The 27,609-nt window shown below is 47.0% G+C and overlaps 2 protein-coding genes across 3 annotated transcripts in view; one reads left to right on the top strand and one right to left on the bottom strand.

Moving 5' to 3' along the window:
• Nucleotides 1–4,184, bottom strand: part of CCDC50 (coiled-coil domain containing 50) — a 44,950-nt gene extending 40,766 nt beyond the window's left edge. For both annotated transcript variants that reach the window (XM_074833959.1, XM_074833960.1), the window contains exon 1: nucleotides 3,986–4,184. In XM_074833959.1, coding sequence (XP_074690060.1) covers nucleotides 3,986–4,034 — 49 coding nt within the window. In that variant the 5' untranslated portion in view covers nucleotides 4,035–4,184. The remainder of the gene's footprint in view (nucleotides 1–3,985) is intronic.
• Nucleotides 4,185–13,591: 9,407 nt separating this feature from the next.
• Nucleotides 13,592–26,729, top strand: UTS2B (urotensin 2B). Its single transcript, XM_074833961.1, has 6 exons — nucleotides 13,592–17,914; nucleotides 20,149–20,250; nucleotides 23,213–23,250; nucleotides 24,601–24,694; nucleotides 26,423–26,503; nucleotides 26,650–26,729. Exons 1-5 carry the CDS (start codon nucleotides 17,761–17,763, stop codon nucleotides 26,446–26,448), a joined length of 414 nt encoding a protein of 137 aa, XP_074690062.1. The 5' UTR covers nucleotides 13,592–17,760; the 3' UTR covers nucleotides 26,449–26,503; nucleotides 26,650–26,729.
• The last annotated feature ends 880 nt before the right edge of the window (nucleotides 26,730–27,609 follow it).

The following is a 27,609-nucleotide window of genomic DNA, read 5'->3' on the forward strand; positions in this document are numbered from 1 at the left end:
ACCCCTTCCCCGTTCACTTGGAAAGTCAGCAGTCAGAAGGTTTTTATTGCAGGAGTCTCAGCAAAGGTCACATTAAGCTGCAGAGGTCAGAGGGAAGGTGCTATGGTTCGGAAGAAGAGGAAGACTGATGCTTACAGCAAACTTTTATTCAATTTACGTTAAGGCAAGAGAGCGCCAGCCAGGCTGCCTGCCCCAGAGAACGCTTTGCCAAGACGGAACATAAAGATTCAAGCCCTTCCTGTTTCCCAGAGGCCACAGTCAGAGGTGTATCCTTTACTACTATGTCCGGGCAACGGGCCTCTCTGGCAGCAGTCTACAATGAGCTGCATTTTAATGTACAGCTCAGGGGCTTCAGAAAGCCAAATCAGATGCTTAGTGAAGAGTAGAAACCATAGTGTGAGCATTATTGCCGTGTCTCTCCCAGCACAGGTGGCACAATCAGCCTTTCTCAAGGCTGGAGCTCAAGAGACAGCAGAGCGGCAGGGTTGGTTCTAATGACTGGCACAGATGTACAGCCCTTATACTTCTTTATAGTACTACTAAAAATAAAATTAAATAAAAACACTTAAGCCACTGCAATTTTCCACAATTCCAAAGAGCTGTACACTGCTGGTGCAGAGTTCAGGGTCCTTCTCTTCCCCCTCCCACCTCCTTTTTCTCTCCTCACAGAGGATTCAAACTGGCAGGAAGATCAGAACCCCCTGGCAAGGAAGTTTGTACCTGGGTTTTACCTGCTGCCACTAACAACTGATGGCTCTCTGAGACTGCACTGGACAAGGGGCTGAGCCTCAGCTTAGCAAACAGTCATCCCCTCTGCAACGCCGTTGACACAGAGCTCAGTCCTTCAGCAAAGGCAGCAACAGCAGACGGGACCACAGGTACACCCTCCAGAGAGGGGCAAGGTCTGCACAGCTCCAAAATACCTCCCCAGGAACATGTCCTAGGCAGCTCTGCCTGCCTGCATGCAGGCAGGGATGCCTCCCGGGTCCAAGAGGCAATCCACAGCGCTTTGAGATGGCATAAGGAGCTGCACCGAAGAGCTCATTTAAAACAGGCAGCCAAAGACAGGATGTAGCTCTTCCTAATTTTAGCTGCTAGTAATGCATCAGATTACAAGAGATGAGAAACAATTAGAGATCAAGCAGAGCCCAAGCCAGTTTCTGTTATTTGCTTTATTAGTAACTAATTAAAATAATATTTCCAGATGCTCTTCTCCCCAAGAGGCTCACAAATGAGACCCCTAGTAAAAAAGATCTATACACATAGAGCTGAGCAATCCCCTGGGGTGGGTCAAAAGAGCACACAGCAAAAGCTGCTTTGTGAAAAGAGAGAATGTCACAGACACTTGAGAAGCAAATAGAAATACAGGCAGAGAAACTCAGCCCACAGATTGCAACTAACACCAAAACCTTCAGCAAATAACTTACAAGAGCTTTACTGACCACAGTGGTCAGAACATCCACTTTACTGCCCATGGAAAAATGGCTCTGTAACACCAGACTGCAGCACTGAGGTCTAGTTTATACTAGCAAGAGAGCGTTTTGAGGGTGTATTTTACACCAGTAAACCCCTGCCCACAAACCAAACTGGACCGGCTGAAGTAGTTTTCACCAGTAAAATGCCACCTATATCAGGCCTTCAGCTAATATAAATGCTTTTAAAGATAAAAAAGAAAGTAAACACAAGAAGCAATGCTTCCTGCAGCACCTAGCTACAGTTATCAGATTTTCACTGCCATTGCACAGAAATGACCTCACTTGTAGAAGAGTTTGAGACCACACTGGGAGAGGAGGGTGATGCTGTGTCGCAGCAGTCCCAGCTACCTGCAGCCAGGGAGAACCTGGACGCCCCACCTCCCCTTCCGAAGGAGAGCTGGTGAAGAACAAAGTACTCAAACCAAAACAATGTTCTTCACTGTTAATGAACGACTAAGCTGACCTTTACCCGAAATGAAGAAAGGGAATGTTTTTCCAGAAGGACCAACAGTGATTTCTGTATCAGGAACAATAAATATTTCCCTAGGTATGGAAGGTGATGCATTTCTCTCCTTGGTTGGCACTAACACCAAGCACGAAAAGATCTAATCCAAAGCATAGCTTGGTTTCAACACTTTCTACAATAAAAACAAATTACGCCACTAAAGTAAAAGCGTGCAACATGCCTGAGGCTTTGCAGAACATGGCTGAGGCCTCGTCTGCTTTGCATGCTGGAGCTGCTCTGGGACGCTACTTTGCTATCAGGTAACAGCAGACTGTCATACCAGGACACTCTGGAAACTTAATCCATGCTAACCGTAAGTGCAAACTTACCAAGGACTGGTTGAGCTACAATGCAACCCCATAAACATACTTTCATTCAGCATGTAAGCAACTTTAACTCAATCCAGTTAGTCCACTCCAAAAATGAATCAAGCTAAATCAAATCCAAGGCTACTTAGGTTAATTGGATTAATTTTCTTGAGTAACCATGTGTGGACAGCCTCTAAGGATGAGATCTTGGCCACACTAAAATGACCAATAACAATTTCGCTAATGACTTAACAGGACCAACACTAACCCCTAAAACTTCAGCACATGGATATTACTTTTCTTCCAGGAGCAATAAATGAAGCATTAAAGGATGACAAGAGGTCAAAAGGAACCTCCAGCTCCCAGCACAGACATATGCCTTCTACTCCTGACTAGCTGAATCATCAAATTCACACTTGTTATTTTATAAGAATTGAAATTTAAAAAAAGAAAAAGAAACGGCCAGTGGCAAGGAAAACGAGTTTAAGGAATTTTGGTTGTATTTAGACAGGCACTCCATTACTATTGCGTAAATGTAAAATAACTTGACTTGACAGAGCTTCTATGGATTTATATTACTGTCAGGAAGAACAGACTCTACCTCGTACAGAGCTTTTTAAAGCCAAAGCAGCTCCAGGGCACCTTTAATGAACCTTAAAGGCACAGGCTAACAGGGAAGCTGGGGCCGATCTGGCCCCGCGGGAGGTGACTGCACCGAGCACAGGCCCGACACGCTGCAGCTGGACACCCGGGAAGCCAGCGGGGCCCTTCCAGCCCACCCGTCCCTCCACTCGTGGGGCACGCAAGGATTTTGCAGGGTGGAGGAGGCTGCTGCTTGGTCCTCCAAAGCTCAACGCAGGGCAAAGTCTTCACAAAACCCCCGCAGGCTCAAGTATTTTTTACCGGGACCTCAACATCCCCCGTCCCCCGCCAATCAGCAAATCTGTGGCTATTCCCAGTTCGGCTCCCATTTTTCAGTGCCCCCAGCTGAGCCTCCAAACCCAGCCGAGCCGTAACTGCGAGGAACGTATTTGCACGCCGCCACCCCGAAGGGTGTCCCGGCTATTCCACAGCAAACCTCCCCTCCCGTGGGAGCGCACCCCGCCGCGCCCGCAGCCCTGCCCCAGCCCCCGCCCCGCCGGCCGCCCGCGGCGGGGGGAGCCGAGCAGAAGCGCCGGCGGCGGCTCGGCCCCGGCGCAGACAAAGGGCTGCCCCCTCCCCCAGCGCCGCTCCTCGCCTTCTCCCGGGGAGCGGCGGCACTTCCCCGCCCGGCCCCCGCCGCACGCCCGGGGAAGGGCAGCCGTGAGCCGGGCGAGGACGGCGGCCGCGGCTGTCCGTCACGGTAACGCTGCTGCTTCTTCTGGCCCCGCCGGCCCTCCGCCGCCTCCCCTCCCCTCCCTCCCTCCCTCCCAACCGCACAACCGCCGAACACCACGCACGGGGAAGCGGGACGGTTCCCGCGAACCCCGAAGGGCCCCACGCAGCCCGCGCGGCCGGAGCACGGAGCCCCCGCCGCCCCCGCCCACCGCGCTGACCCGGCTCCACCGGGAGCGCCACGACCCGCCCCCCGCGGCCGGAAAATTTAAAATAACAATAATAATAATTTTTTAAAAATATTAGATAGTTTGTCCCCTTCCTTCTCCCAATTTCCCCCAAACCGCCCCGTCCCGTCCAGCCCCCCCCCGGGTGACCCCTACCTTCTTTGACTCCGGGCAGCTTGGAGTGGTCAATGCCGATCCCGGCCATGGCGGGGTGGGCTGACCGGCCGGCCCGGGGCCGGTGGGGTGGGGTGAGCCCTCGCCCCCCGGGTGAGGGCAGAGCCGCGGCGGCGCTGCCCGCGCCCCGCGCCCCAAAGTTGCCAGCGGATGGAGCCGGTGCGCCCGGCCGTACGGCGCGGGAGAGGGGACAGAAAGCGCCGGGGCGGGGCGGGGCCGCCGCTCACCGCCCCTCTGCCCCCCCGGGAGGTGGGCGGGGGGGGGCCCGGGGATTTTTGCCCCCTCCCCTTCTCCGGCGGGGCTGAAGCAGCAGCTCGGCAGGACGGGCGGCCTCCGAGCGCGTTTATTTATAGTTCATTTTACTTTTTTCTTTTTGGAGGCGGGGGGGCGGAGATCCCCTACTACTGCCGGAGCGGCTTTTCAAACCGCTCGGACGCCGGGGGGCCGCCGGCGCTTTCCCGTGCCGGATCCGGGTGCCTCTGCCCCTGCTCCACCCCCTACCCCCCCTTCCCGAGCCGGCCGACCCCAGTGCCTCCATGGGAAGCGAAAACGTGCCCAGGTCGAGCCTCAAACGAGTCAACTGCTCAGCGGCTGCCACCGCCGCGGCACAGTGCACCTTGTCCGTCAGGGAGGGGACGTAAGGGGGATGTGATGAGTTTGTCTGTTGGGACGGGCACTCTCCAGGAGGGCAGTGCAGATGAGAGATTTCTGGCCAAGGAGCACCTTGAGAGGCTTTTGAACCCCAGTAGCACTCCGCCACGTACGGGTTAGAGCCAGCCTTCAGCAGAGAGGGGGCTGCTGCCCACCTTTCTTTTCCAGCAGTAAAGAAACAGCATGAGATGATGTCCTCTGGGCAAAGTGGAGGAGATAAGAGGAAGAGGATTCAGGGTTTAGGGATGTCTGAGCTGTGCTCAGCACCACCAATCACTCATGTCAACTGTTTAGTGTCTTGGTCATAAATAAGAGTGTATCTCAGGAGTATGCAAGCAGCAGATGAAGTCAATAGTACCACATTTGAAATGGGTGGCCTCCAGCTTCTATTCTAATGTCCCATGGCCCCCACACCATTGGTGAGGGCAAGGATGCAGGGGTGAGAGGGGGCTGAGCCCATCTCCTGCTCCCCCTCTCCAGCAGGCTCCAGGGAGCTCTGTGCCCTGGGCAACTGGGACGGGAGCTGAGAGGGAAACATAGTGGGATGTCAGATCTCAGAAAAAAAGGCAAAGGGAATAATATCTCAATTTTATTAAAAAGTAAAAACATTAAAGAAACTGAATGCAACAAAAAGAATTGATTTCCAGAGGGTTAGCCTTGTGCTACTCCAGAATTTTCCAGTCCTGTTTTCTGAAACTCTGTCCTTAATTCTGTCCTTTTCAAATGATGCTTCATGATCCCCAAAGCAGGTGTGCATAGACTTTGTGTTTAATCTGACTGCCTTTACCTTTCCTTCAACCACTCAGCCTTCTCCACAGAAAAAGGTCACTGAATTGTCTATATTTATGCTCCCTTCTCACTTACACATACCTAGCACACCCCTCCTGTGTGCTGACAGATGCTGAGAGCTGATGAGCCTTCTGCCTAGAAGGCCATTGTACCCATTTACTGAGAGATGAGTGGTACACAGGATGACCCCTGCTACACAGGTACTCCATATGATCATACAGATGGGGATTAGTCACAGGGTCTTGTCTCTCCAAGGGGCAGTTCACACAGATTATCTCCTGTCACAGTCCCAGCTCCTCCCTCTAATCCCCCTGCCATTCACACAAGGGGTGAAGGATCTAAAAATCCGTTTCTAGTTTCTCTTAAATTTGAGTTTTTCTGAACTCAGTATGTTCCTCTGGACATCCTTCACCTTTTACTAATCAAGCTTTATGATCACTGAATAAGCATTTATTATTGGACAAAAGTGAGGACAAAAGAAGAGGCCAAGCGACCAGGAATATACAGGAGAAGTGGCACAAAACGTACTGATCTGACACAGGTCACAACCTTCCAAAACTGGCATATGGCTTTCTCCTGCCCTTCTCTCAGTATAAGGTATTCGATACAAACCAGCAGAAGCTGAAAGCCTGAAGCATTGACATTTACACAGCAGCTTTAATGCAACAGAGCCACCTTTATGACCCTACTTCTATGAACACAACTTTTAAGCTGTCCATCCCAGTGATCATGCATTTTATTCCAAGCACACAGCTCTTTGCTTTAGTCTTCAGTAATGAATTTGTATCATAGTGTCTGGCTAGAGCCAAAACCAGCAACATAAATTAGTCATAATCTGCATTGCACTCAAGAGATACCATGTTCGACTGATGTGACTTTGGCTACTGTTAAGAGAGAGCCGTGCTCCTGGCTATGTGTAGCTTCACTAAAGCAAGAGCTGGTATCTGATGCTCAGGGTCATGGCAGAATAGTTCCCAAGGTTCCTGAGTTCAGGTTTCTACTAGACAAATTATGTGGCTCCTCATGCCTTCCTGTGGCTCGCTTAATCATGCAAATATATTTGTTCTTGCAAGATCTGCTGAAGCTCAGTGATAGCAGTTGGATGGTGAGCTCAGCTAGGACCCAAAGAAACTACAGGGCGACAACATAAGTGATATTATTTTCTTGGTGCTGGAAATGAGGGGAACACCTCTGTCTGTCAGAGCACAGAAAGGCTGAACAGGCCTCTGGAAGGGGTAACACAAGCAAAACCAGTGAACAGCATTTGTCAACACTGTTCCCTAAGGCAGGCTCCTACACACCAAAGTATTTTCTTTGCGTTCTTGACATTGGACTTCGCTCTCATCGTAGCTTGATTTTTGAGAGATGTATTCAGATGAAATCTCTGAGATTGAAAGATGGCATGTATCACTTAAAGATTATAGAAGGTTTCAAAGACAGCTACAAAACCCAAAAATGACCACAGGGGAGCTGAGGATGAGCAGGAATTCAACAGGATCCAGGGAACAAGTTACTGATATAATGCTAGCACTGCAGCAGCATCACATCTTATGGTCCCAAAGGATTCCTCATTGTGGTGGATCTTGAATCACCTTCCCAAGTCTCACCTGTGTCTAAAAGCTGCTGCTTCTAGACAAAAATCATGGAAGGTGTTTGTTCTGCTAGACTGACATCAGCTTTTCCTGTGCAAATTGTACAGCATCTAGATTGACAAATGGTATATGTTGTGGTGAGCAGATGAATCCCAATAAAGCTGGGAAGACTAACCACTTTCTTTTATTTAAAATATTAAGACAATGACACTTCAATCTTTATAAGAGCAGGTACTTAATCTTCCTAGCTTCTGTTGGAAGACAAGCCCATCTCATTTCCCAGGACAAAAGCAACTGGGAAGCTGATGCAGAATTTGAGCTGAAGTGCATGGCACACATCTTTAACTCTTCTCTCACGGAGTAACTATACTCAGGAGGGAATTTCAGGGCTCTAGTCCAATCCCCTGCTCAAAGTAGGACTGGCTTCAAAATCTGATGAGATTGCTCAGTGCCTTGCCCAGGTAAGTTTGGAAAATCTCCAAGGTTAGAGATCACACCACCTCTCTGAGCTCCTGTTCCATTCTTTGCTCATTGTGATTTTTCTCCTTATATCCAGGTGGACTTCTTGCTGCAACCTGCAACTCTGGACCCTTGTCCTTGCACTGTGCACCTTCTCTGGCTCTGTGCTTTCCAGCAGCTACTCTCCATGGCAGACCCCATGTACCAGGCACACCATGATCAGTGAAGAGTTGTGCTTCAGCAGACAGCTGCGGGCAGGGGCTTAGAGATAACACTGCAGCTGAGACTGTGCCACCACACGGGTCTTAAATTCCAAGGAGACCCAGGACTGGGCCCTTTCCCTACCTGAACCCAGGCATCTGATCCTGCCCCCAAACATATCATTGCTAGAGTGTACCCAGATTGTCATGCTGGTGCTGATGCCTGCTTGTTGATGCCTGCAAGCAGGTGCTAATTGCTGTAAGGGGCCTCAGAAAAGAATGCACCTAAGGACATCATTTTTGCAACTGTGATGGGTACATCCCAGACAAGGCAGATAAACCATCAGACAACTGTGGAAGCCCCTCAGAGGCCCTTCCCCAAATTTTAGTACGCCTGCGCAATTTATTAACGTATGGATTAGATTCTCTGGAAATAGGTGTGTACTTCTCAGAAATTACATGAATATTCATTTATTTTATTGTATGTAGTAAGTATGCCCTTGTCTTTCAGGATGCGTCTTAGGTGGAATGATCCCCCGTGCATCCAATGCTGCAATAAAGAATGCCTGCCTTCTAAAACTTCAAACTAAGTCTTAGAGTGTTCTTTTGAGACCAAATTTACAGTAACAGTGCAGCACACAACACCTTCCCATTTCTCACAGCACTGAAAACACTCCAGAGGGGATGTGCAAAGCAGAGGTTGGAACTGTTAAAAACAGGTAAAAGCAACACTATCTGGACTGGCCCTCGGAAAAGCCACAGTGAGGTTTTAGGGGCAGGAGCTGCCAGGCAGAGCATTGGGACCAGGAGCTAGGAGTGCCTTATGCTGCTAAGCTCTTTCTGCAGACAGGGAGAGACTATTCTGTGCTTGCTTCTTAAATAAACTGGGCACCTCTCCAAGTGTCCTGCTGTCATTTTAGGTCAACAGAATAACAACTGTGAAATAAATTAGGCCTCGTCAAGATGTTCACTTTCAACAGAACAGTCTTTGTTAAAGTTTCCTTAATGATGGCAAGGCTAACTTCCAACTGATGTGGGGATAGACACAGAGGATAATGAGCCTACAGGCAGGAATGTGTGCCTCAGTTAATGGTCAATGCAAAGGGATGGAAAAAAATAGTTCTAGGTGTCTCATGATATATCAGGTGCTGCACAAACCCATGTCCAAAACCTGTGGGTCAATGGTGACTGATCTTCCTTCTCACCTGAGCTGGAGACACCCGCTTTTGTTTTTCTCCTCTTTGACCCAGTTCAGACATTAACCTCCTTGCATTTCTAAGCTAAGACACTTCAAGAGAGGTTTGAAGTCTTGTGCCAGAAGGGGCCAATGAGAGGAAGCAACCATTATAGCATTGGCAATGAGCACCAAGAAGCAAGTGTGCAATTTCCATAGGTAGCTGAACGGTGCCTGTGGGAATTCAGGCTCTCTGAAGAACAAGGATAGCAGGAGCCTGCAAGGATTAAGGTATTATAAAGCACACCAGGGGTAATGAATGGGGTGACTGCAAAGAATGAACAAAGAGGAAACTAAACTTGTGCTTACATGTAACATAATGAGGGGCACTAGGAAAATCATGAGCCAGGCATTTACAGAACAAGGGCTTTTGTTGACTTCTAAGTTGGAGAGAGAACCCCTGCAATCTGAAGACAGGTATGATGCTGCTCACAGCTTGGTTACATGCATCGATCAGATGTTTGTATAGGCTACCCTGAAAACTGCAAGGTGCAAATTAGCTCTGCATCTCTGCCCACAATTTTACATACATATTTGCAAGGCTTGTAATTTTGGTGATTTTTTTTCCCCAAGTGAAACAATATTAAGTTTCACATCAGCAAAAAAGACCAAATGCCTGAAGTGAGGTACCTTGACAAAATGGATGCAGGACAACTAAGAGGGATGCTGGACAGGCAGGATGATACAATAAAAGGATGAGTTACAGCAGGGTGGGCTCTTGAGATAAGGAAGGAGCTGCAACTACTGAATCCCAAGATAAAGAATGGGGACTCAACGAATGCGGAGTTGTCATGACTATGCAAATGCTGAAAAAGACCTAATTGGGTGAAAAGTCACGAGAGGAAGAGGAGGCATCTTCAATCTTCATCCTGAAGACCCCCGCCCAAGACCACCAGGAGCCACTGCGCAGGCGCAACGAGAGGGACTTGGGGTGGGATTTATGTTAATGATTTCTCAAAACTAATTGTAATATCTCTCCCTATTCTTGGAATTATAATGAATATGTAAACGCTTTACACTATAGAAAGGAGCTGCCTTTCGCTCCAAGGGGCACACGTTTGTGGTGGAGCGATCCCCCGTGCGCCTCAGTGCTGAATAAACATACCTACTTTACAACCTTATAGGTTGTGGAATCGTGTTTCCGCAAGTCATGCCTTCCAAAAAAATCTCCTTTACCAATGAAAGTGAGAGGTGATACTACAAGTGGTATATTTGCTACTTTCTTCTTCCCTCATCAGCTGTGAATCTTTCTTTAGTCTTGTAAGTCAGAAGACCAGAACCCACCAGAACAGTATGTTACTCACTTAGTGGTCTACAGGGATCTGCCTGAAAGCCCACAAAATGGAGGCAGAAGACGACTAAGAAATGTGGCAGGTAGTGGTGAAACACCTTGGATGGTTCTCAGCTATTCACAGTCACTACAGTGTGTTGAAGTTTCATCCAGGCAGATGTTGTTAGAGGGAGTTTGGTGGGGGCTGAAGTCAGAGCAGTTCTTACCTAAAAACAGGTTTACTATATTCCACTCTGAAAAATTTCTAGATCTACCTAAAAATCACCTCTTTTGTTTTCTACCTGCCCATCTTTTTCTGGGTAAAAAAATAATCCTGCGTTATCACTTCTGACAGTCTTGTTTCCCAATCTGCAGGGTGGCAAGCAGGCCAAAAGGTGAGGGATGGATGTGTGTTACAGTCTCAGTTGGATCCCTCATTTCAAGCTATGATTTTGTATATGCAAGTTTACATCCACAAAGCATTGGTGCTCACTCAGCAAAACACTATTTTGCATGTGCAGAAGCTACCACAGAGTCTCAGCAGCCCTGGGTGCAAAGTAAAAGCTAGGTTAAGAAGACAGGCTCTCCAAAATGCAAGGATTATGGTTGCCTGTGCAAGTTTTCTCAAAATAAACCAGATCTGTGTACCTTCTAAGCCTTCCCTTGGGTGACCTGTAGTTACCCAATTTTTTGAAAACTCTCACACCTCTCAATAAACCAAAAGGCCAGATGATAAGAACCGAGAGGAGGAAGAGTGAAAAAGGGGAACGACAGTGTGAAAGTTGGCACTGTTAGCAGACAGAGTTGACCTCCACAACCTTAAAAGTGCCCCAACCAGCATTTTTAGCAGGAAATCACTCAGCCTTGTCTATATGGGCATGTTACCCAAAGTAGTACATGTACAAGCTACATTCAATTTAGACTTACTGAGGGTGGCTGGCTGAAGTAGAAGGAAGTGTTCAAAATTCAGGGAAAACATTCAGAGATAGATGGATGCACACACTCATTCCCATACAATGGTTGCTTACCACACCAAAGGATCCTTGCAGAGGTCCTTGATGCAGGTAGCATTGAGCACCTTCAGTCCAACATCTGCAACAAGAAAAATCAAGAGGCAGCTCATTCCTGTGTGGTCACACTGGGAGCTGCCAAGTCCATGTCAGCCTGCACAGCAGCCAGTGAATTTTACCAGCTGGTGGATGCAGCGTGGTCTGGAGGACACAGAGCCTCACCGCCTTGAGCCTTGGAGCTGCTGAGGGACTAGGGCTTTCTGAATATATAACACCAGGCAGTCAGGCAGTGCCACGTGTGCTAGCCCTGCAGTTGCTATCCCAGAAAAAGCCTGGCTACCCTGGCAATTTCACCCAGAAGCCAGGCTAATTAGCCCATCCCAAGTGCTGTACTAATATGCACATATGGCTTTTTGGTGGCCAGGCTAGGGTCTCTACCTCACTGGGGAGATTCATCAACTCCCTGAGAACAAGCTCAGGCAGCCTAGCACAGCCTGCTGCTCCTCAGTAGAGACAACACATCTCATGCTTAGTTCCCCTTACTTTCCCCCTCCATCTAGATAGTGGCAAGCTCCATCAGAGGACACCATGCCAGACCACCACTCTGGGTCCTCCTGGTTTTGCATGCTCACAGGATAAATGATAATGACCACTGTTACCCATCTTCTAGAAAGAATAAATGAGCTGGTGTCTGCCACTATTGGCAGGGTGATGAGCTTGTAACTGCATTTGTGGAGGGCAAGTCCCAGCTTTAGAAATTACCTCTTGTTGGCCCTGTACTGCTCTGTTACCTCAATTGCCATTTCCACAAGTGGCTGTTCTCTTATGTCCTACAAATGATGGAGAGGGAAGAGGTTCTCCAGAAAACCAGGCAGGCTCCTGCTCCAAATCACTCTCAGCCTTCCTACTTCCACTGCCTTTACTGGGGGACTAGCTTCTGTAGGTGACACTACTCTTGCAAAGACACCTCACAGCATCACTTACTCACACTTGGTGTCCCCGCCAAGTTCAGGCACACTCATCATCCAGGATGGACTCAGGGCTTGCAGAAGGTGAGTCAGAACAGAGCGGGATCAAGTTCAGGATAAATCTGATGGTATAACCAGGTCATTCCAGATCACACCTCTTCAGGACACTGTCCTGGCACAGGGGTCAGATCAGTCCCTACACAGCCACACCAATATTTACCATTCAGGAGCATCAATGGAAATTACTTTGAGACCAGCAGGTCACAGCACATTTCAAAGCAGGAAAGGTTTCTATATTGCCTTCAAGTAACCCCAGTCAAAAGGGATGGAGACTGAGTCTGGAGGAGGTGCTCCAACTCAGGATTAAGAGGCAGAGGTGAGAATGGTACCACAACTGCCTCTGCTCCCTGCTTTCTCTCCATGGGCTGCCTCCTCCCACATCTAATGCTTTCACATTCCTGCATTACTCTTTCAGCCCCTCACTCCAGGAATCCTCCTTGGAGCTGACTTGTTCTCTGAGAAGTTGAATGGCTTCCTGACAGCCCCCAGAGTGGATGTGAAAGCCAGGCAGGCAGCCCAGATGCACTTCTTACCCTCTGCTGCCTTAACCACGAGGAACTGCTTCTCTCTAGTATGATGCCCATCTGGTGATGCTTCCCTCTGTGTGCTCCCTTCATTGCTTGCAGTGAGGTGGCAACTTGAGGTGCTTTACAGTCTGCCTTGGACCTTTCACTTTTCTTTCTCTAAGCAAGGATACAGTTAAACCATAGCATCTAATTTTATGGCAGTAACAGGCCAAGCAACAGCTGAGTCCCAAAGACAAGCACGTAGAAGGGGGAACAAATTGCATGAGTCAGACTAAAAGCTTCATAAATATTGACTGGTTTTAACAGTCCTCTAAGGAACAGAGAATCTCATTTTATAACTACATCTCCCTCCCCATTATACACTCCCTCCTCTCAGGAGCCGCAAGGGGGGTTGCTCTCCTGGCTTATGTGCACAATATTTTAATTCCTTTCTGCAGTCAAGCTGCTCTGTTGGGGACTTTGCACCACACATCAGCAGAGTATCTGAGCGCCTTCCAGTGGTGCTTTAAATAACATGACTGGAGTGGGTTTTGTTTTCTCAAGTTCGCCTCAGGGTAGAAATGATACAGACAGGAGAAATCAGATATTAAATGTGTGAGGTATGAAGGCTGAAGAGGACAGGGTGGTTTTCAGTACCTTCTACTCTGATTCCTACCAGGTGAAGCACAGTTGGAGACACAGAGGAACAGATAGATGCAATAGGAACACAGACAGAAGAGACAAATGGTGTCAGGTCTACAGTGGTGATATAGGCAAGAAATGCAGACAGTATGGAAGAGAGAAAAGTCTTGGCTACAGAAGATGGAAACAGTTTATTGGTCATGTGAATAGACAGAGGTGATAGAGGCACATGGTGGGGCAGGGGGTACACTGTAAGTCACTGCCCAGGATGGAGAGCAAGATGACTCCTGCCTTTCTGACATTGTATGAAGCTCACTTGAGGGCAGTTCCCCTTTCTTGCTTGCTAAAAGCTCACCAACTTCTCCCTGCTTTGTGGGGCTATCAAGCCCCAACCCCGACTTTCCTTCTACAAGGTGTGTCCCCTCTGCATTTCCAAATTTGTTTGTCATTCCCCACCCTCACCTTATTCTTAGAAACACTCTAGGCAAGAAAACAGTGATACATGAGTCTCCCCATATGTACCACATAGTATAAATCCTGTATCTATCAGCTGAGACTACCTGGTTGCAGTCAAGACCCATCCTTGATGCAGAGGTTGGGGGACAGTTCATATGCCCTTTCTCCCAACCTTAAGTAAAGGCTCTTCCCTGACAGGTCTTCTCACAGCAGATTGTTTACTTTGGGACCAAGCAAATTATGGTTAAGTGGAGACCATAAGACCACAGGAAAGCCTGTGGATGCTGTTGAGGTTCACCTGAAATACTTGATGTATGCAATGTTTTCATGTGTTCTCAGGAACCTCTGGAAACAAAAAGAATATCCTCTCTCTCCAAACCCCAAATGTATAGCATACAAAGTGGTCTGGAAACCTGCCACTCCAAGCTGGCTCTGGAAAGTAGTCCTTTCATGTTCTGCTTTCAGCACCTCAATACTGCCTCCTGCATCTTACAAGTCACTCAAACCCCACACTGGATTCCTCTTGTCTGAGGCTTACTCTGAAATAGGAAGGCTTACTGCTTTGGAATTAAACTCAGGTTAGGTTATTTGGGGACTGCATCTCTTCTAGAGGCAGTCCTAGCTTCATTAGAGCTAACAGCAAAGCCCAAAGTGACTTCAGAGAAACTGGAATTTTATATAACATACCTGAAAGCCTTCACTGCTTCACAATCTGCTAGTCTACCTAGCAGAGGAGTCTATGCACAGAAAGGCTGAACATTTCAAGGAAGGCAATGTCAAAGAGCAGCAAGGGCCAGCTGCTTCCTAGGGAAGAGGAAGCCAAGTACAGTGATGCTGCCAGCAGGACAGGGACCCATTCCAAGAGGTGTCAGAAGGGCAGGCCCAGAGACAGCAGCCAGATTCAGTCAAGACCCCCAAAGGTCAAGGAAGTCCATGATGATGAGGTAGATCCAGGCTCAAGCTAGAAGTCAATCCACTAGTCAGAATCAGGCCTGATGATAGCAACCAGAGTCAAACACAGCCCAGTGAACAGCAGACAGGTCCACACTGATGGAACATGTCTGAGGTCAAACAGGTAAGTCAACCTACAGGTCTGGGTCCAGCTCTTTAAGGGCCTTGGTGAAGCAAAGACATAGCTAAGCTGCAGACCAGCATCCCTCCACCATAACTCAGGCAAAAGGAGCTCAGGGCGGAGCTTAAATGGGGCTCCTCAGCCTATGGGTAGAGGGTAGTGGAGACCCCAGCTGAGGCTACTCAGGACTGTTAACACCCGCAGGGCCCTGACACACGTACTCATCTCTCTCACACTCGGAGCTGGTGCAGCTGAGTGTAGTGGCATCTTCTTGGTCAAGTCTTCTACATTCCTGCCCTCTGGACCGGTTGGCTTTGTCCATCCTTGTCAATTTTCCAGTTTGATTGTGTTTGATTACCTGAAGTCTGCATAGCTTTATGAAAATAGAAACTTCTACATGAAGGGGCTTAGGCAGACTAGGACCATGGGAGGTAGAGATGGAGCTCATATCTTCATGTTCTCACTATGTTTGAGCTCCAGACAGAAGTGCTCAGTGGATGATGTAGAAGACATTATCACTGAGTGAAGTAAAAGGGAGAATAAGCAGACTATGTCATTTTCCTATTGAGAATAAAATACATGAGAACACTAAAATGTAATAGTATTTCCAGCACCTGGACAAATGGGCTAAAAGCAAAGGAGTTTTCCAGGTGAGAGTCTTACTGAAGTCCAACACTGCAAATCAACCATCTCATAACTGCGACGAATGCAAAAAGTCCACTAGCATCTGGCAGCGGCTGTCAGGCATCTATCCACCCATCCACCCATGCACTCACCACCCACCTGCTGAGACCATCCACCACTCACAGCATCCAGTAATCTCCCCTAAATGTAGAATGGTAGTCCCTCACCTTCACCAGGGCTCTCACTTGAAAGGACTGTCACACTCTACACATGAATAGCTTTGGGAGCTCAACAGTTGCGTTGGCCCAGAACTGAAGATTCTCCACAGTGAAAGAGGAAATCCCAGGGAATAGCTCATCTTCCTGAAAGAGTCTGCCAATAGCCCATGATGCCTTATATATAGCCAAGGGTACGAGAACACTGTCAGAGATCTGTGGATTCTATATAGACTTAGATGAGATGGTGAAACCCATCTTCTATATGAAGGCAAATTGAATATCACAGCAGATCTCAAGACAGGTAGGGACCTGGAAAGCCATTTAATACCAAGTAAAAACAGACCTGACCTTCTCTTAAGAGTATAGTTTTGAGTCAAATCTACTATTGTCCACCCTGGACTCCTGTGCAAGGTGGTACCCATCAAGTTATAGTCTCTGATTCATGGGGGCTGCTCACCTCTGACCAGTTTGAAACAGGCAGCTTAGGGAGACAGAGGCAGCTGGAAAACTATTCCCAGTAGACCATAGGTGTCCTTCAGTCCAAACAGAACCTTGTGAAGAAGGGGAGTACTTCAGCTGGTTGATCACCGATTCACAAGACTGAGGGAAAAGACAAGTTTGATTTACTTGTACATATTATATCTGCAGGGAAAATTTTGGAATATTTCCTCAGTAGAGAAGTGTTCCCTAATGGAAGCATCACATTCATTTTCATAGGCACTTCTTGCAAAAAATCTGAGCCTCTCCCCCTCTATTTTTTAGTAAAAAATAAATATTAAAAGGGATATTAAAACGCTAGACAGTGTATAGCTATCCAAGGTCCACAGCAAGTTGTAGGGAGAGCTGGGGACCAGAAGACAAAAGCCCAAACATGGAAATGATGCTGTCTTTTAGTTAAGATGAAGTGCAGGTACCATCAGATGAAGCTATGCTGGGTAGTCTGGCATGATGTGGTGTCAAAAAAGCACATGAAGTGAGTCATTAGGAGTATACGTACATGTCAGAGCTTGGACAAAGTGTAGTACAGATGATTCAGTTCTGCACAAGAAGCAAAAGTGAAGAACAAAATTTAACCCTGTTACTATTACAACATTTTTCTTGGTAAGGTTGTAATAAAAAATTAGTAGCAGGTCCCTGATCAGTAGTGATGGACAGGCAACAAATAGAATCCAAACCAAGATGTAGTAATGACCTGAGAAGACATGGAATATGTACAATGTGCCTCAATACTTTTCTCTAAGCTAATAAAATACGTCTGTGCAGCCAGAACCAGCATCTGACCTTCCACTTCTTTTTTCCCCCAAGAAAAAACGGAAGACAGTTGCCCATCCTTGATGTATTCCATATCTGCTGCCAAATCTGCACTCCCCCACTCAGACATAATCCCAAAATAGGGTGTGATGCCTTTCCCGTTGACAAAGCCGTAAGTCACGGTGAGCCAGACACACTCAACATCCTCCAATCAGTTAAATGAAAAGAGCTCTCCCCCTCTGTTTCCCACCACTTCAGCACTCATTATATCTCACATTAATTAATATAGGCACTAGGAAGTAAGATGATAAATTACAAAAATCCATTAACCTGATTCTGTCCAAACTGGTGACGTACAGCAACTTGTACGTTAGACAAATCTTCTTTGCTAATGTGGGAGTCCTCATGTCTGAACTCCATTAAAGCAGCAGCCCCAAAAAAATATTTTTAATGTATGTACGTATGGAATGTATATCAAAGTGCGTAGACAGTGCATGCCTGTGGGAACATCAGAATTCATTAGATCAGTCTGATATGAGATATATTGAACAGGTTCCATCTGACATCTGTTACTGGGTTGTTCTGTCCACTCCCAAAGGAGTGAATCATATTGACAGGTTGAATTATATCTCAAGAGATATTTTTCTCCCCTCCTCCAAAGGCCATTTGCAATCACGGCACATCCACTGCCTCTTAAAAGTGAGCTCATCTGGCACTGGGTTGCATTGAAGTCCTCCACCGTGCCTGAAGGGAGAATGCTTTTGGGTGGTGGGAACGTGGAGAAGATGTGGTCTGTCCAGCTGTCCCTTGGAGTGCTAACCATCTTGACCATGACTCTGTACGTCCCATCTACACATGGAGAGCCTTTTTTACTACAAGGTAAGCTGGAATCCAGGCTAGATGACACAGGTAGGTGGTTATCTTTTTGCTTTGCTTTGCTGCTTGTCATGACCAATGCAACACTCGCTTATCTGTGAAAGAAAATAAAATGAACCTTGAGCTATACTAAACAATCAATTAACATGGGTGCTACCCAGTTCATATGAGCATGAGCTAAAGCTATCCTTCTGGTCTGCAGCTGGTCGCATGAGACATTCTACTAATCAGTAAAAATATCAGAACTGGTGAAATCTGGTAAGGGTATCTCTTTCTCTCCCAGAAGAAAATTTCCAAAGAAAAACATTAAAATATCAGAGAGTAGCAATTCCAGTATGTACCATATGAGATTTGACAGCTCATAAATGTCAGTAGTAGGGTGCTGCTGAACTTTTTTATTCACAAAACTTCTTTTTATATGTTCTTCTCCCATAATTTAAATTAATCTTAGCTTGAACTTACTCTGCAGGGAAATGTCAATCATTAATCTTCTTTCTCAAAGAGACTTGGCAGTGGAAAAAAAAAAAAGAGCAGCTAAATATAGGCTTGAAAATAACATTGCTTTTCGAATGATTTTTCCTCTTATATCACGTATTTATTTTTGTAATGATAACCAAAACATTCCTGAGGCCACTCTATCTAAATACTGCTTCTGTTTAGTTACTAGAGTGTTTATAGGTTTTTTTCCTGTAGCAAATCCCCAAAATTACTAAAAGTAGCTATTTTAAAATCATAACTGTCTTTCAGACTTAGGAACGAGGTTTATAGCATGCCACGCTAACTGCAAGTTTTACACAGCGTGTAGCTCTGCCTCCCTCAGGTTTATTTCTAGAGACCACAATCAGGACCAGCGGCTTCAGCCGCAGCGTGAGGCAAGGTTGAGTCTGGCCAAATACTTGGAGCATCACTTTGGCTAGGGCTTCTCTGCTTCTGCAGATTTATGTGACTTTAGCTAATGGAGCTGATTTCCACATACTCTTGAGCATCCTTAAGGCTCATCTGGTACAATGTTTTGTCTCATGTGTATCAAAAATAATTGCATTCATCCCATCACTGATATGTAGTGCTGACGGCTATACAAGACCATTTTCTCCTTTCTCACCTACTTGAAGGGAGTGAGCAGAAGTCCTAAAGATCCTGGAAGAAGAGAAAATAAGCCTTTCTGTATAATTTCTTAGTTTTTTCCATGGATTCTGTAGGTATCTTCTAGGGCTTTTTAGGTTGTGGGTGTGGGGCAGGGGTGTTCAGATCACAGATTTTGGGGAATGGCCATTCTCCCTGTAAAGTCTGGCTCCCATTCTGCCATTCTGAAAAATGAATGCAACATTCAAGTTCCAGATGATTCTGGAAATCTGTTCAGCAGAGCTGGGAGGGTCTCAGAGCCATCAGGATGCTGATTAGGCCCATTCCCTGTGTCCATTGGTTTCTGTTGAACCCTTGACCTTCACAACCATTCATTTGAGGGCATAGCCACAACCACGAAAGCAAAACCACTGAGAAAGCTCCCTAAAGGGGCTGCATAGAGAGGTCCAAATTGCTTTAGGACAGCAGCTGGGAGAGGTTTTTCTTGGAAAACAGAAAAATTCTGCATGGCCTATGGCTACTGTATGAGGCTTCCTTGGGGATAAAGACGCTCACTTTGAACTCCTTCACACTTTGGCTCTGTTCAGGAAGAATCCTTTAATACCACTGGCAACCAGATAGAGTAGCTTCAAGGTTGAGTGGGCACAAGAATAGACTATGGGGCTGCAAGGCTTTTCAGATGTGGTACCCACACTGTCAGCCCTCATGAGGAGCAAGTTCCCACCTCTATCAGCCCTGGGAAGGTGGATGGTGTGAGTGGGGGCAACACCTGCAGTTTTGAGAAGAGAGGACCTCATGGGTTGCTGTCTGCCTTTGCAGAGGCAACCGCTACATCTGCCTTGCAGAATAGGTTGGGACTGTCTGAATCAAGGTGATGTCTCCAGCTCTCTGCAGCCAGCCATGCTGATGAGGCTGCAGTGAGACTGGACAGCAGCCCCAAGCTGGCAGGCAGGGCTCCCGCATCCTGCACCATTTCACTGCACAGCCCTCACCACCTGGACATTTTATTCTGTGCTCACACATCTTCTTCTTCCCCTGAGCTCCTTCCACCCCAACAGAGTGCTGACAGGAGATGTTTTCCTTCCACTTCTTAGCCCTCTTAATTTTTGTTTTAATGTTGGGGGCTGGAGGGTCCATCCTTTTTGTCATTAGAAATTGAGAAATGTATGGTTTATGTGCTGCAGAGAACCGAGTGCTTCCAGAGAGAGAAGACACAAATCACGAGGACACACTGCTGACTCTGCTTCTTAACAAGAAACTTGCATGGCGGAGACCGGAAAATATTGGTAAGCGAAGGGGATGGGAAATCTCAGCTTCTTGAATCTGTGTTTGCATGAATACAAGGAACCTGCTCCTCAGGTTCCTCAAAGATACCAACTGCTCAGAAAGTGGAAGTACCCGGTATGGTGCCTACATGTGATTAATGTCAGATGTTCTCCATCATGGGGATCCTGGACCTGCTTTTGCAATGTGATGTAAAGCTGCCCAAAAACACACACCCTAGATCCTCGGACACTCAACACTGAGCTGGCAAGGGAGCATGTGTGTGTGTACATAAGAAACAGCAAGAAGAGATGCTGCTGAGTCCCTGTGCCCCTGCTATCTCTGAGAGGTTGTGTACTATGCCTGGGGCATGTGCCAGCCTTGGGAGTCACCTCTCCACCCACAGCCCATACAGCCCCGTGCGCTTTTGAAAGACAGCTCAGTGTCTTGCTGGCATGCTAAAACCAGCAGCATATTGTGAGTACATGGGGCAGTGGGACAGCATCAAGATTTTGCAGAGAGCATATGGCTGAGATCCCTTGGGGTCAGGTGAGGGCTGGGACAAAGGTAGTGGGAGCTCCTGTCTGAGCCTAAGCCCCCGCTACTGCTGAAAGAGGTTTAGACAATGGGCTTTTCCCACATAGCGAAGAGGCCAAAGACAGGCCACATGGAAGCTTTTCTTGTCTGTGCTCTGTGAACAGACACAGATTTAAAGCCACCCGCACGTGGCTAAACTCAGACCTGCTGAAGAGAAACTTGCGCTTTCCCTGACACTATGCACAGTGATCACAAGTGCCACATGGATTACAGGGGTCAGTTATTCCCATGGCCACCACGGCCAGGGGAGGGTTTGGGCTGTATGTGATGGTCTCAGAGCAGGAAGCTGCCCTTCCCTGTGAAAACAGCCAAGAATGGGGCCCAGCAAAAATTTTGTTATGAAAATCCATTTGTCAAAATCACTCAGTGTCCTTCCCCAGACCCGTGTTAATGCAGTGAGGCAATGGTTAAACAATCCTGGGACAAATAAATAAACACAAATAAATCAAGTCCTTATACTAACAAAGGCATTCTTCTTGCAAAGGGGATGCATTCAAGAAATAACATTTTTATGATTGGTTTATGGATTATTGCACTTATTACTCCTAGAGGAAAGGCTGCATTTTATGCCAGACAATTGAATATAATGAATCTCTGAGCAGAGCACAGACAGAGGATTTACAGCAGGCAGTTTCTCAAGGCTTCATCCATAAATTAACTTCCTTCCCCCTGCCTGAGATAATCTGTTCCAAATTTCAACCGCTGTTCATTTTCTATTCATAGCAGTCATTGGCCAAGCTTATGGTTTGTGGAAAGTTGAGCCAAAATAGGCACTTGAAACTCTGAAAGAAGTAAAAATGTGTATAATAATAATAATATCAATAATCATCATCATCATCAACATCATCGTCTCTTAAGTGGCACTTTTGACTTGTAGATACGCAGACCTGGCTGTCTCTACCTTATGGATATATAAAGACTTCTTAAGAGGAATCTGCCTAAGGTCACTGCTGGCAGTGCCAGGAACAGAGCCCTCACCTCCTGACTCCCAGCCCATCCCCAGCCCATCTCTCAAACATCTCTCTCCCTGATGTAATGGATTTGCTTAGGAACTGCTGCTTTTCCAGTTGGATGAATATCTGTCAGAAAATATTTAGGATTTTTCAGCTGAATTGTTTCCTTCTCAAAGCAGAAACCGAGAAGCCAGTCAGCTCGCTCTTGGAATTCTCCTGCTCAGTTTCGAACATTTAAAAAAAAAAGCCCAAGTCTGGTGATGTGTCTGTGTCTTATCTGAAATCAGGGGGAATTATGTCCTAAATCCCCCTGGAGATACAGACCAGTGCCTGCTGCCACATTAGGAGCAGACAAAGGAGGCAGCTCCAGGGCTGGTTGGAAACATTCTTTAGCTCGTTCTTGGGTTTTCTGCTTATTTTAGTGCATTTTTTCCCAAACTGGCATTTAAAACCAGCTGATCCCCTCCCAGGAGAACTGCTGTAGTCCAGCCACTCAGCTTTGACTGAGCTCATTTTGCCGTGGTTCTTTCCATTGTTTTGTCTATCATATTAAAAAAATTAACTGTTTTTGACATCAGTTTGAGTCTGGAATAAGGTACTCAGTCCTCAAGAACAGTGAAATTGAAATCCCCCATCACTTCCTGCAGATTTCCCTATTGCTAGTCCAGGCCCTTCCCACCTCAACTGGAGAATCTAGATCCTGTTCATAGGCACCTAACTCTCCCTTTGTCCTGGATGGGATATCTCAGGGCAGTTATTTCATCCATCTGCATATTTTTTTGACAGTCTAGTACAGTACTGCTCAGTCTTGAGATCTCTAAGTCTGATCTATGAAGGTCCCCAGATCCCTGTGTCCCCATAACATTTAGAAGTGTGGAATCTGTGCACTCTCTGCTATGTTACTTTTCCTGTTGCTCTACTCTGTCATCCATGATGTTTGCTGATTTATAAAGCAGTAAGTTATGCTAGACTAAATCTATGTCTCCTGACTTCTGCCTGCATGCGTGATGTGAGGATAAACAAGTCTTAAAGGAAGCAATGGGAGTTCATATGAAAGGCCAGTGACAGAAAAGCCAGCATTAGAGATTTGCTGTTATCAGGGTAAAAAAATAAAAAACAGCAAAGAGGTTCACCTGAGTTGGTATCACACAGCATGTGACCTTGTTGGGCCAATTCCCCTAGAGCCTGGTGAATGATAAAGAAGCCTCCCTCACAATGGAGAATTAGGGTAAAGTACCATAGAATTCTGCAGAGAAAGCCTGCTTTTCTGTCACTGTTTCTGTTACCATAGATTTGGATATCACTAACAGGAATTAAATGACAACCAGGCCTTTTCTTGTCAACCCTTGAAGAGGTTAAATGAAGAAACTGTTTTTGATTTGAGCTTTGAGAAGCAATGAAGATGATGCTGATGTTACTCTCTCACTTCTTGCAGACTGGGAGCTGGCAAAGAAATTTGAAGAGCTTGAACAGGTGAGAGGAGCAAATGCACAGACACATATATGCATACTGTTGCATGAATAGCTAAACAATTGTGCATACTGTCTTTGTGCCCTGTTCTTCTATCTTTGCATCCTGCTACTCTTCATTCTGCTGCTATAATGTAAGCATATATCACAGAAAGAGAAGAGCAGAACCTGGGCTAAATAGCTGCACAAACTGCAAAAGATAAAAAGAGAACAAGGCTATACTGGTGCAATAAAAGCTGAGGCAGCTCTTGCCTCTGCCACCAGTGAAAGGCCAGCGAAGGCCAAGCCAGGAAAAAAACAAACGTCAAAGGAAATCTCCGTGGAAGAAAAGGGAGGGAGAAGAGGAGGTCATGCTGCCTTCCTAGGCACCGTATCAGCCAGCTGCATTAGATAACGAGCTGAAGTTAGAGGGATAGCCACTGCACACCTAGTACAGAAAGATTTTTGTCTGAGCCCTTTACTAGTAAGGGAGGTACTACGCAGGGCCAGAGCCCTGCTGTGCTGAGCAGAGTGCACGCACACACACACACCACACACAGAGCAAGGGGAAGCCCCATCCTACACCCAGCACCCAGGAACAGGGAAAGGTATGCAGCAACCTTGACATGGCTCCCACTGTGCCCCAAACCCTGCAAGCAGTGGAAACCCTTTTTCCTCTTTCTCAAGCCAGGTCCAGCTGTGGATCCTGGAGGTCCTGCTGGATTCCATTTGGCACTTTTCACATCAGCCTGAAAAATCACAGTGCAGCATGCCAGAAGGGAGGCTGCCAGCTCCTACCCTAGCCCCTCGCTCCAGTGCTGAGGGACATTAAGCTCTGGCTTCCTGGGAGCAACACTGCCAGAGCAGAAGTCTAGATGATGGCCATAGATCTTCCCAGTCTACTAGAAAAGGGTAGCTACAGATGGAGAAGAAATACCGTGGACTTTCCACATCACAAACAAGGAAATTTAGCAAGGAGCAAGGTGAAAGGAGAGGAGGGACAACCCAGAGTAATGGAGAAGTGATGCTCTCTGCTGCAGTGGGTGGATGTCTGGAGACATCCTGCCCCAGCACTGACTTGACTCAGTGGTGCAATATCCTTCTACACAGCCTGGGGTAGGGAGGAACCACAGAGTGCCTACACTGCTGCCATCAAACAAGCAGCTTAATGAAGGGCGACGTGAGGAAGTGTGAGTGCTCTAAAGGCAGATCCTCCTGGAACAGTCCTGCTCCAGGGAAGACCCTGTCCTCCCCAGTCATGCTGTCAGCCAGGCTGCCTGTACCTCCTGCCTCTGAGCTGCCCTGCGCTTGCCAGCATGCTGTAGAACTCCTCATGATGGGGCATTTGTTTACTGCTGTGTTTGTTTTTAAACAGCTGGAGAAGTTGAAGGATCAGCTCTCAGCTGAGGAAGGGTCAGAGGTGGCCTATGCCTTGGAAAGTCTCTCAGCATCCCAGCCCAAAAAACGCGGTAAGTTTTGGGTTAGAGCCCTGCAGCCATTCTGTCCAGCTTTCATCTTCAGGGCTTCCTTTCTGCAACAAAGACAGTGACAGTAAACATGCCCCAGATATGCTGCAAAACAGGTTGGCAGCTCTTCTAGCAGTCCTGGCCCTCTCTTGTTAATGGATGGCTGGTTCAGCAGCTGGTGAGGACATTGTACCCAACCCTGTCTGCTGTTGTGGCAGGTACATGGGTCTGCACACCCAGGACCTCACTGGAGGCAGTGAATGTTGCATCCCTCTTTTCACAGAGGAACATGGGGTTATATGAGCAATGAGTGCCTGTCCTGGAGGGGGTGTATTCTGTATGAACATGTCCCCACAGTGCACCCGTCGCTTTGCTCTGGGCACAAAGCTAGTGCTGAAGGCATAATGAGGCATGTGGACTGCATGCATTCCCCTCTGCCAAGGTCACTGCCTCCCTACAGAGGAAAAAGGAGCACTTGTTTGTGCTGCTGAAAAGCAGCTAAATAGGATGTGGAAATCAACCAAGAATGCAGGGAACTAAGATCCAGTAGGTCCCCCAACTCATCTCCAAGCTTTGTCCAGTCTGTATCCAGTGACTCAGGAGCATATAGCAGCAGTGCTCCTGCAAGGCTGCCCCTGACAAGCACATGGACAATGCTGTTCACATTGGCTTTCAGTGGATTCCTCCACAAAGCAGTGGCAGCTGTAAAACAGAAGTCACTGATGACAGATCTGGCCTGAAAACAAAAAGAGCTAGTTCTGCCTTTATCCCACATGCTCTGTGCATGTGCAAGGTGACAACCTGCCAGACAGCCAAGAGAAAATCCCTTTGTGCAAGGCTTGCTTAGGTGATCCTTAGACAATCTGCAATTTATCAGCAATCCTGGAGGCTGTCATTAATTTGGCTAATCTAATTCATGCCCCCATCAGTCTGCAATGTTCAAATGTAGATAAAACTACTTCCCCCTGCCAGGTTTAAATCAGATTCTGCCAGAAATTAAAGCAGAGAATCTTTGCCTTCATCTAAAGTCCTTCCAGTCTGGGAGGAGCTCGTGTCTCAGCATGAGCATTGCTGATTCAGTAGAAGCTTTCTCCCAAGATCCTGCTTCCAAAAACCAGGTAGAAATCTCTTTTCATACTTGACAGTTGGAGACCCACACAGGATTCAAACAGGGCATGCTGGTGATACAGCTATTTTTTCTAACACCAAAATGTGCATCCTTCCCTAATCTAGTCTGCTTAGAAGACCCCACAGAGATCACCGTTGTTTGGAGGACAGTTAGCAGCAGAGTCACTAGGTTTTAAAAAAAAATTGTAAGGGCCAGATCTAGTCTCTCCAAGTCAGTATCCTGCTCTTTCACTCAGCCACAGGTGAAAAACCCTGCACACACCTCTCAGGCAGCAAAACTGTTAGCCAGCAGACAGGAAAGAATAATCTGATTCCTGATATTGCTGAAGTAGAGCAAATGGAAAAGCAAGCCCTTATAAATCAAGCAACAAGGAAACAACTTTTAGACCCCTTATTTACATTATAAGCAGCTAAAAGAAACACCTTCTAAAAGTGTTGTATGAAGTCAAAGCTGGTTATTGAGATGTCCCCAGAAACCACAACACTGGCTTCGCACGCCAACTCTCTCAAGACATGGGCTTTTGAAACATACTCCAGGGCTAGAGTAGGAAGCTGGAAAAAGTCCCTTGGATGCTAACATCCTTCTCTTGTATCCCTTCCTAGCCTGCTTTTGGAAATACTGCATCTGAAGGCTTGCCAATACTGGAGGATGAAGATGAGACCTTCCCCAAACTGCCTTGCTGGGTATTAATGTGTTAAGAGTTTGTTCTGTTCTCTCATCGTGCTGCTAACTTGGATGCCATCCTCATGACTGCATCACAGCCAAGTCTAACAGGGACTGTGACAGGAGTTGGTAGCCCACTACCACTCTCACTGTTCCTTCCTTCCAGGTTTAACCTACCATAATCTTCTACTTGGAAGCTGCTTCCCAACTTTCCTTGCTGTCCTGTGTGTGCCATTCAGTTTGCTGCCACTGTACACTCTTACCCTTCTCACCAGTTCCCCTGAGCTTGGGCCGTTGGTCACATCTGCAGATGTTGCTCACAGTGGTGTTTGGGTTTCCCATCACCTCCTACGAGAAGGTCTGTGATCACCTCACACCCTCTGTTGGGACAGGAAGGTGGACTGGGTGTAACGTGGAGGGCTCAGGGCTGCCTGCCTCGGCTTGCTGAGCCAGAGGTGTTCCTCGTCGTGTCCCGTCAGCGTACACAGTAAGTTTGGGGGAGGACAGGCACAGAAGTCTGGATCCTTTGGATATCATTCCAATAAAGATTCTCTGTTGCACAGAAGTACAGTGTTGTTTTCTTTCTTCCCCCTTGCAGAGGCCCAAGGGGCAGCACATTTCCCTTGATGTAGGCTCTTGTTACCTTAATGGTTCATGTGAAGTTTACAATGGAAAAAAGGCTTCCATTAAACACCTAGGTTTAGCAGCGCTAGCCTGTTTTAATGTGCCTGAGGAAAAGGCCCTTCCTTTTGACCCGCATTGGAAATGAGAGTTGAGTCTTCCTCATGGATATGTGTGGGCTGCTGTTCTCATGGGACTGGACCAGACCCATTGATTTCTACCTAGTCACCCCAAAGAGATGTTTTGAGCAGAGATATTTGGCTCATCTTGCTGGTCAGTGCAGATGCTACGTGGCTTTTTCTACTGCAGAATTATGTCTGCCCCTGTCTAAATGGAAGAGATCACAATCCATCAGTCATCCCTACATATATTCATCTTAAGGCACGTTATCCACGTTTATTTGCAAAAACAAAGGACCACACTCCCAAAAGTGTAAATTCAGAATAAATCCTGATGTTAACTTTGAGGTTTCAAACAGTGTAAACGAGAGCAGAATCTGGTAGCT

This window comes from Strix aluco, chromosome 9 (genome assembly GCF_031877795.1).
Source record: "Strix aluco isolate bStrAlu1 chromosome 9, bStrAlu1.hap1, whole genome shotgun sequence".
Classification (NCBI taxonomy): domain Eukaryota; kingdom Metazoa; phylum Chordata; class Aves; order Strigiformes; family Strigidae; genus Strix; species Strix aluco.